The 10,587-nt window shown below is 36.4% G+C and overlaps 1 protein-coding gene across 1 annotated transcript; it reads left to right on the forward strand.

The window, feature by feature from the left end:
* Positions 1–758: 758 nt before the first annotated feature.
* On the forward strand, positions 759–6,612 carry LOC125653532 (solute carrier family 25 member 35-like). The gene is made up of 4 exons (XM_048883105.2): positions 759–1,104; positions 1,265–1,508; positions 5,527–5,745; positions 5,965–6,612. The coding sequence occupies exons 1-4, from the start codon at positions 956–958 to the stop codon at positions 6,271–6,273; spliced, it is 921 nt and encodes a 306-aa protein (XP_048739062.1). The 5' UTR covers positions 759–955; the 3' UTR covers positions 6,274–6,612.
* The last annotated feature ends 3,975 nt before the right edge of the window (positions 6,613–10,587 follow it).

Here is a 10,587-nt window from a genome sequence, read left to right on the forward strand (position 1 = left end):
ATTTGCAATTTCTTCTCCTCCTATCTTCTCCTGTCCACTCACCTGTTGTTTATCTTATACAATTAGATATATTGTGTATACAAATGTACATATACTAGATGTATTCCGATGAGTTGTATAACTCAAGGACAATAAAGAATTGAATTGAATTACACTAAAAGCGGTTATCTAACGTAATTTTATTAGGCTTCTCTTGTTTTTGTATGAAATAAATGTTTTATTAGGCATCAATATATATTTCTATGCCAGTGAGATATTTTGAGGGGAAAAAAGAGTTGCCATCATTTTCACAGTTAGTGCCCCTTTAAGGAGGAATTTAACACATCAAAACAAATTTGATATGGATGGAAAGTGGCGGATATGTACAACACTATTTCAAAACCGAACACATTCTTTACTCTATTTAGTTAAAAATGCAGTTTTAGTACAAAGTAATCTGAAAAGAATTTAAAAAACCCTGCTAGACTTGAACTAGAGATGATCCGTTCAGCAGTCAGCACATTAGCTTACTGAGCTACCCAGCTGGGCAATTAGATTTAAAAGGAATATACCTGTACCAGGTTGATACATGTATTTGGATTTTCATTCAAGTTTCAAAAGGAAATCAGCCATTATGACGATGTATTATTCGTCCTTAATACAAAGTTAATTTACATTAATACGGCGTATGTATATTTAATTTTTCTCTTAAATGCACCAACACGTACAACAGTTTATAAATGCAATGACAAATACAAGTCTACATGCACATGTAAAACAATGATTTCATCAAAGATTGCTGATTTGATTCTGCGTTTTTCTTGGACAGTTCTGAGTTGAGAGTGGTTTACATGTACAGGTTCTGGTTTGGTGACCTCCTTGTTTTGTATTCCTATCATGCTTAGATGTTCTACGACAGAGGCCGTAATTTAGGTCGGCAATGATGAATTGAAAATTTCACTTGAGACATGAGGAGATGAATAGAAACCATACTGTGGAGTTCTTACTGGCGGGAGTGGCGGGATGCGGCGCGTGCCTCTTCACGAATCCCCTGGAGGTTGTGAAAATACGTATGCAGTTACAGGGTGAATTGAAAGCAAGAGGACAAAGTACTATTGTATACAGGTAATATCTGTTTTATCAGACACCTGCCTCCTATCGAAATTTTCTTATATCGCACAATGTATGAGTAAAACCGAAAAGTAAAAACCATGGCGTCAACACAAACCCTTCAAATGTCATAATCAAGATGGAAAGTCATTAGTAACTTAATTTATATCGGTAGAAATGCCATACACGGTCTGTATACGATTGCGAAAAGCGAGGGGATCGCTGGAATTCAGAAGGGACTTGTCCCAGGACTGTGGTACCAAATGACGATGAACGGACTTAGGCTGGGAACATTCCAAATCCTGACCAATGCTGGGTACACAACGTCATCGGCTGGGGAGTACTCATTCACTCGGACCATCGTAGCTAGTGCGGTGGCAGGTGCATTCGCCACTTGGGTTGGAAGCCCATTTTATTTGGTTTGTTTGATTTTTATGAATATTCATCGATCAATGTGGTTTAACTTGTTTACAGAAGGGGGTACTTGTAACTGCATGTTATTTTATTCTGCGTTTACATGTACAAGCGCAGATGCAGTAAATTACAAAACAAATGGTAAATTTTCTACCTCCTTTTGAAGAGTTTCAATTTTTCCAATCTTTACAGGTTTACAGTTTTTGACAAAACTCAAGCGTGTTTGAAAGTTTCCTTACTGCAGAGTATTTATTGGTACTTATTTACCAACATGATGCACGTAGAGCAATTTTCAATCAATGTGTGAAAAATGTTCTTGAAGCTATTACAGACTGTCTGTATACAGGGAAGCTCTGAAAACAAATACCCAGTAAACACTAATAACATTTTATCAACTTGACTTAATTCAATTTGTAATGTTGCTATTTTCACCTGTTTTGCATATCCATTCACATTTTGTACACGAATATTTAAAAACATAGAAGTTCGGTTTGTTTGTAGCCAAGTGGCCTTAAGGTGCGGTCACACGATATGATTTTTCTTTCGATTTTCATTCGACTTTTTCAGGTAAGTCGATTAGTGAGGTTGTCACACAAAACGATTTTACATTTGATTTTCATCCGACATTATTGAAAAATGGAACAGGTGCTTCGATTGTATTTAGTAAAAAGCAAATCGGATGAGAAAGTCGAAGGCAAAATAGAAGGAAAATCGCATCGTGTGGCTACCTGAAAACAAGGATCATCTTATTGGGAGACTGCTTATCATATCGAATAACTGGTGAAAAATACTGTATGGTGTAAAGTTGTAGGCCCCTCAATATTCCAATGGCTATTCATTCACAAAATAAATGTGGAAGTAATTTGTCACAGTGAAACGTGTCTTATAGTAATTCACAACATTTAACAAAGTACATGAATTGATTAACATCCCGCCCAAATGGACCTATATATCACTTTGAATCAATATAAAGTTGTATAATTTCTCTTAGGAATGCTAGGAACGGTGTGACCATCGAGAAAATATCGCATTGCTCTGTTTTAGACCATTTCCACACACTGATAATTCGTATTCCCCCACACTTTACTACAATTATCTAGAACCAGTTCGACACAGTTATGGTATAATCTTTCATATGTTTAGATTCAACGTATTTCATAGAATGTATATTAGAAATTACAGATCCCAATGCCCACCCTCCTGATTTTGAAAAGTTTTCAGAATTCCTTTTAAAGTCAATTCTTTTCATCAAATATTACTCCAAGATATTTATAGAATGTTTCATATTTCGAATGTTTATCTCCTAGATTAAATGTATAGTTGGGGTTTTTCCATTTGTATTTTCCTAAAGGGAACAACTTTTAATTCGTCCGGGTTTATTTGGAGACGCGATTTTTTACACCAAGAGTCAGCAGTATCCAGTGTGTTCTGTAGAGCAGTCTCTGATGGAGATATTAAAGCAACGCCATTTGTATACCTTAAAATGTTCAACTCATAGTTGTCGGTTTAGACTTCTTTGTTTAAGACTTTTACCTGAACAGCCAGATAGTTTATATAGAGCGCGAATAAAGTATGGGATAAATTCTCGCCTGGCCTCAGTCCTCTATTACAACCGAATAAGTTCCGGTATCGCTCGCCTAAACAGACACTGGATTGTTATTAATTGTTGTTTTGTATGTCCCGTCGAGAATTTTTCACTCACATTGAGACGTCACCAGCTGTAGATGAGGTACCACAAATTTAGACCTATGCTTAGCGCTCAGGACTATAGCAGTGTGGGTTCTTTAGCGTGCCAACACCTGCCGCGACACGGGGTCTCCGTTTTTAAGGTCATATTCGAAAGACCCGTGATTCTCACTTCTAAATGCCGAGCGTTAATCACTACCTACTTTAACGTCCTAGATTTGACGCGGCCATTGCACGAACTCGCGACCTCCCGGTTACGAAGCGAACGCTCTATGTATCGCGAGCGGCAGTTACATGGTTGTGTGTTTTTGTATACCGATTTCATTGAAATTACTTTCAATAGTCTATTGTTTAGAACAAGCTTGTAAATTTTAGCCAATATATATTGCAGACAGATTCCTCTGTAGTTTATGGGTATTCTGGGATCTGACGTAATTGTCTTTTAGTCTCGGAGAGATAATAGCCTTCCGCCAAATCGATGGGAAAATGTGAGTGTCAAAGTACAACAAGAACATTATATGCATTACTTCGATAGCGTTCTCAGATTTAAGAACCTCGTTTGGTAATTTAACTCATCTACTACCGGAAATTTGCGGGTTTTTGTTTTTCTTTTTGAACTACTTTTTTTTAAATTTCCGCAGTCTATTCAATTCGCCATTCGCTTCAAAGAGAGGGTCAAGCATGTTTCGTTCCATGTGATTAGGGAGATACATTTCATGTATTTTAGAAAACACTTTCAATGATGAATAAAATTCAAATGAATACCCTTTTTAGCTCACCTGAGCTGAAAGCTCAAGTGAGCTTTTCTTATCACCTGTAGTCCGGCGTCCGTCCGTCTGTAAACTTTTAACATTTTTGACTTCTTCTCAAAAACCACTGGGCCAATTTCAACCAAAGTTGGCACAAAACATCCTTAGGTAAAGGGAATTCTAAATTGTTAAACTAAAGGACCAGGCCACCTTCCAAGGGGAGATAATCAAGAAAAGGTAAAAATAGAGTAGGGTCATTTAAAAATCTTCTCAAGAACCACTGAGTCAGAAAAGCTGATATTTACATGAAAGCTTTCTGAGATAGTGCAGATTCAAGTTTGTTCAAATCCTGGCCCCCGGGGGTAGGATGGGGCGACAATAGGGGATCAAAGTTTTACATACAAATATAGGGACAATCTTTAAAAATCTTCTTCTCAAGAACCATTGGGCCAAAGAAGTTGACATTTACATGAAAGCTTTCTGACATAGTGTAGGTTCAAGTTTGCAAAAATCATGGCCTCCAGAGGTAGGTTGGGGTCATAATAGGGACTAAGGTTTTACATACAAATGTATATGGAAAGTCTTTAGTTATGGGCCAAGGTGACTCAGGTGAGCGATGTGGCCCATAGGCATCTTGTTACCTTTTTGATGTCCATCTTCACTATCTTAACAACAGTCTGGAATAATTTCAAAATGCAACAAAAATTTTCAAAACTATCCGGTGATTATACATTTACAACTGAAGTGCAAATTATTAAGATTTTCACAGACCATGAACAGACTGACATATATTTTCTGTCAAGGAGGCAACACACACCGAGTTTTCATTACCCCCCCCCCCCCCCCCCGGCTACTTGCAGCACATCTCACAGCTACGCTTAATATGTTTATACATGTGTAAACATTGTATGCATCACATTCTGTATTCATTAATTTGATGAGCATGATTAGTATTCATTGTAATGATGCATAATAATTATTAATATCGCTTTTAGATAAATCAAGTAAAATATCGGTCATAATAACCAAACCAAACCAGTTGACAGGGGATGCTTACTCCTCCTAAATATACGCACCTTTGGTACATCCATGAGTCTTTGCTCTACGCTTAATTTTGTATTCTGTATACAAGTTACGAGATTGATCACTCTTTGTTATTTTTACCTTTCCGTTGGAATTGTGAAAAGTATTATCATATGATTGAATAATTCCTGCTTTCTAATTGGTTGCAATCCAGCAAACTAGAAAAAAAATAGATCGTTATAGACACTTCCACGTTCATTCAAAGTAAATATATAACATTTGATTTTTCCAACATCGGGTCAAAAATGAATTAAGAATTCCTAAATTACCGTCCAACAGAAACTCGAGTCTCCAATCACTTTCGACTAGGTCATGCATTAAATCTGTAAATAAATATGGCCGACCACATATCGTTTTGTAATATCTGGTAGATGATTACGACGTACGTTTTAAACTATTCACTCAGTTAATAAAACAATTATTGTTACAATATACAAGATTAACACTGTTAAAACCAGCTAATTACTAAACACGGTGCATTACTATAAATGTTTTTTTTCTGCAGGTAAAAACACATCTGCAGTCTAGAGCTGTGAAGGATATCGCTGTCGGATACCAACACTCATATAAAAGCATGACCCAAGGACTAGTCAGTATTTATCGCAGTGCTGGTATTCCTGGAATGTGGCGGGGGGCATATGCATCTGTTATAAAGGTTATGGTTGGATCAGCAGTCCAATTGACAACTTTTTCTTTCGTCAAACAGTATGTCGTCGGAATGAAGGTAAATAATGTCATTGATCACTTGTAACTGCAAAAGTTTACTATGTCGTCGGAATGAAGGTAAATAATGTCATTGATCACTTGTAACTGCAAAAGTTTACTATGTCGTCGGAATGAAGGTAAATAATGTCATTGATCACTTGTAACTGCAAAAGTTTACTTTCATTGACAGGACATACTGTGGTCATTTTGCCGGGTTCTATTTTTATTCAATTTGCAGTACTTCCACCCTGATGATGGGCGGAATGCACTGTTGGCTACCGTGGCAAGTGCCGTGACGAACACCTTGTGTATGACACCGTTTGATGTGGTAGCAACGAGAATGTACAACCAAGGCGTGTCTTCAAAAGGAAAGGGTCTCACGTATGCTGGATTTTCTAACTGTTTCATCCAAATATTTAGAACGGAGGGATTCTGGGGTTTTTACAAAGGATGGGGACCACAGTTTTTAAGACTTGGTCCCCAAACTGTCCTTAGTTTGTTTTTCTGGGACAGGCTTCGCTACATGTATAAACTATCATTTCTGTGACTGCGAGACTCAGTGAAAGAAAAACAACAGTAAACTGCGTACGATTCTGTATATAATCATCATAAACACAGGGATAGTGGTCTGTTTTCATATTTCATGTCCGATCGTGACGTATTCTAATGTTCCATTTCCAGGAGGATGGTTTTCTTAATCTTGGGAACCAAAGGGCTGATATACGTTGTGGTTCTACTAAAGAAATGACAGATAAACTCTCGAGAAAACAATAAATCGCTCGTTAAACTGGCAGTACTCCCGATAAACCTTGAACCCCGGCCATCTCAATGCTTCTTAATCGTGTTCGGGTCTTGAATATTCAGGAAATAAATCAAGATCTGCCATCTTCATGTTTGGTCTTATTACTCTTGTGAGTTTTATTCTCGAAAATACATGGTCGATATTGATATCGCTTTTCAATTGCATGTTTTGTAACGCCAGTTACATTGTATTATTTTATTAACTGTTCATTGCAAATGATTGATTTCTCTTTTTTTATTGTTAAGTAAGTAGAGATTGATATCAAAATTGTAATGGACAATTGCATAACGTTTGGTCAAAAAATAAGTAATGGAAGACCGCTATATTGCAATATAAAATGGTATTGTAGTGTAAATGGGTCACAGAAAAATTCAATATGTAGAAGGATGTTTTAAAGTTGTCTGAGCAAAGATTTGCTTTGCATTTTAGATAATAACGGCCGGGCTAGGCCTAATTTTCTCATTGAACTACATAAAAGTCTATTGGTACTCTTAATAGCTGTACTTGATAAATAAATGGTGTTGGTGATGAATACTACAATACATTTCAAATTAATCTAAAACTCAGACTGCAGAACAGTGAACGCTGGTTTTCTTCTGACGTTTAATAACGATTGTTAATAGTCACGTGATAGGTGACGTACTATGTTGTCATAAACGTAATTTTGAAATATACTTTGCTATTGGTATGTTATTAGGTTTAACAGTTTGGGAATTTGTCTCACTGGTTGGACCCGGGTTAGAATAGGTCCTCAGTACCCTTTGCTTGTCGTAAAAGGCGACTAAATGGGGTGGTCCTTGGGAACCGAGGTCCCGTGTCACAGCAGGTGCGTCACGATAAAGATCCCTCCCTGCTGAAAGGCCATACGCGCTGAGCATAGGCCTAAATTTTGCAGCCCTTCACCGGCAATGGTGACGTCTTCATCTGAGTGAAAAATTCTTGAGTGGGATGCAACCAACCAGCCAACCTTCCGTTGCTTCAAGATAAAATGTATTGTATTATTCTTCTTTAAAAGACATTAAAATGCGAGTTTTGATAGATGGTTTTGATTTATTCAGAAATATTCAGTAATACATGTAAATCAGTCACAATCAGAGAAATCAGGGTCATGCATCATCCTCAATTACTTTATCTAAATTGTCTACAACACCATACTCTTCATCTTTTAACATCATCACGTAAAAGGTGAACATCTTGGGATGAAGACCTCCTAACTCTTTCATGAGAAAATAATCCTAATTAAATCGGACATCATTTCTATCTATTTTTTAAATTTTTTTTTACTTTAGTCTATAATGAGTGAAAGTCTTGTTTTTCTCGGAAACCTGAAACATGTTTTGAGAGTGCCCCCCCCCCCCCCCCCCCCCCCCGACACAACGGGTAATGTTTTAATTTTATCGATCGTCTCGATTAGTTGTCGGTCTCGAGCAGACGGACAGGCCTTAGGGTCGAACGAATTATTAGCCGTTGTCCCAGTCAGTCCACTTTTCTGTGTTGTCGTCCGAACCATGAGTCTGTTGGACGCTGAAGGTGAAGATTTTGTATAACGTTCCTAAGGTTTTCACAGCAACTTGCACAAGTCTTATATTCTGTATTTATCAGAATTTCGTGTTAGCTTCATAGATAAATTTTACTCTCCTTAATCGTTGCTCTTCCTATGACATTTCGGGGGGGGGGGGGGGACTATATTTTGCTAAGTAAGCTTTGAAAAGTGCAGTACTATTTAATCTTTTGAATAATACATGTGTATTAATTGATAAGTAAAAAAATCATTAATATTACTATGTAAATATTTTAGAAAGGTTTATATATAGGATATTTGAAAGTATATTTTGAATTCTCTTGGATTTGCTCCGTATCTTATCTACATATAATGTACATGTATTGTATTTTTATTTTTTTTTAGACTTCTTTAAATTACAAGATCTCATGTAACAGAGTGTTTTCGATGCGTATTATAACAAGCGTATATTTGAAACAGCTAAATGTTGAATTTTAATGAGAAAAGGTAAAATTCAATGATTGATTGTATATTGTTTGACATCCCGCTCAAATTTTTTTCACTCATATGGAGACGTTACCATTGCCAGTGAAGGACTGCAAAATTTAGGCCTATGCTCAGCGCTTACGGTCTTTCAGCAGAGAGGGATCTTTATCATGCCACACCTGCTGTGAAGTGGGTCCTCGGTTTTTACGGTCTCAACCTTATGATCACCTCATTTAGTCGCCTCTTACGATAAGCAAGTGGTACTGATGACCTATTCTAACCCGGATACCCATGGGACTTAAATTCAATGTACATGTACTTAGTATTCTAGCTCATGAATAAGCAAATAGAATTCCACTTCTGTCTTCGATTTTGTAAATGAGATATATTTTACAGATTTTCATACTCAAGAAGGAACATCCTTAAGTTTACATTGTATACTTTACATTAATTACTTTACATATAAACAGGAAATTTGCATCGTGTACTTTACATTAATTATTACTTTACATATAAACAGGAAATTTACATCGTGTACTTTAAATTAATTACTTTACTTTACATATAAACAGGAAATTTGCATCATGTACTTTACATTAATTATTACTTTACATATAAACAGGAAATTTACATCGTGTACTTTACATTAATTACTCTACTTTACATATAAACAGCAAATTTACATCGTGTACTTTACATTAATTTTTACATTACATTCAAACCGGACGTTTACATTTTGTACTTTACATTAATCACTAAAAATAAACAACTTTTCAACGACAATAAGCTCATATTTTGTTCTATGCAGCTCACGTTAACTCGAAATCGCAATCACAGTGACGTGTGAAAATGATTTGTAATATTTACCGGGGGTATTGTGTTGCCCCCATTGAGACTGGCAATGTCTGTATACCTTCTGACTATTCCTAATGGAACGTAGACAGGCTATTTTAAATATTATATCACCATGTTATGGTTTCTTATGAGTTTGTGAATGTGTAATCTCTATATTGTGAATTATGACCACTATATTGTGACTGTGAATTTTTTACTACTATGTTGTGACTCACTGAGTCTACGATCACTATGTTGTGTCCCATTATGAGTCTATGGACACTATGTTGTGTCCCATTCTATGTCTATGACCACTATGTTGTGTCCCATTCTATGTCTATGGCCACTATGTTGTGTCCCATTATGAGTCTATGGACACTATGTTGTGTCCCATTCTATGTCTATGACCACTATGTTGTGTCCCACTCTATGTCTATGACCACTATGTTGTGTCCCATTATGAGTCTATGACCACTATTTTGCGAGTCTATGAACACTATGTTGAAGTTTACTGTGAGGTTATGACCACCATATTGTGACTTACTGTGAGTTTATTACCACTATGGTGTGACTCACTATGAGTTTTTGACCACTATGGTGTGAATCACTGAGTTTATGACCACTATGTGGAGATTCACTATGAGTCAGTGACCGCTATGAAATGGTTCACTGTAAATCTGTGATTATTATGTTAATTCTTACTTAGAAACCCTGGTCACTGTTGGAGTTTATGGTCACTCTGTGGTCACTATGTTGGTGGTCCTTGTAAGTCCTTTGCTACTATATTGTGCGTCATTTGAATCTGTGATTCCTATGGTGTTACTTCTGTGAGTCTTTGATCACTATATTCTGGTTCAATATAAGATTGTCAATTTATAATATGGTTCATGTACCACATACATGCACTGTCTTTCTAAAAGAGTTTAAAGAAAACGTTCACAACCGAATCCCAAGAAATCTATTTCTTTTTACAAAGATAATGAGTTTGTGCACGTACATAATGTAATTTGTGATCGTGTCGTCTCAAAAGTGGACAGATCTAATTTTGCAGAATTACTTTTGCAAGTTTTTTCCCCACAATTGTTCCTAATATATTAGGTTCTCAGCAATTGGAACTGCTTAAAGAAGATCATTGAAAGTTGATGCAATTGTGAAAAACCTCAATAAATCACGGTGTGTGTGATATTGAAAAAAGCAGAAATGCCAATGTTATTTCCCAGACTATACTACCAGAAAAA

This window comes from Ostrea edulis, chromosome 1 (assembly GCF_947568905.1).
Source record: "Ostrea edulis chromosome 1, xbOstEdul1.1, whole genome shotgun sequence".
NCBI classification, from domain to species: domain Eukaryota; kingdom Metazoa; phylum Mollusca; class Bivalvia; order Ostreida; family Ostreidae; genus Ostrea; species Ostrea edulis.

What these genes read in the sequence shown, in the direction of transcription:
- LOC125653532 (XM_048883105.2), top strand. Translation starts at nt 956, where the DNA reads ATGAATAGAAACCATACTGTGGAGTTCTTACTGGCGGGAGTGGCGGGA. An exon ending in CAAAGTACTATTGTATACAG is followed by an intron (nt 1,105 to 1,264) that starts GTAATATCTGTT and finishes TTATATCGGTAG; the next exon opens with AAATGCCATACACGGTCTGT. An exon ending in AGTATGTCGTCGGAATGAAG is followed by an intron (nt 5,746 to 5,964) that starts GTAAATAATGTC and finishes TTCAATTTGCAG; the next exon opens with TACTTCCACCCTGATGATGG.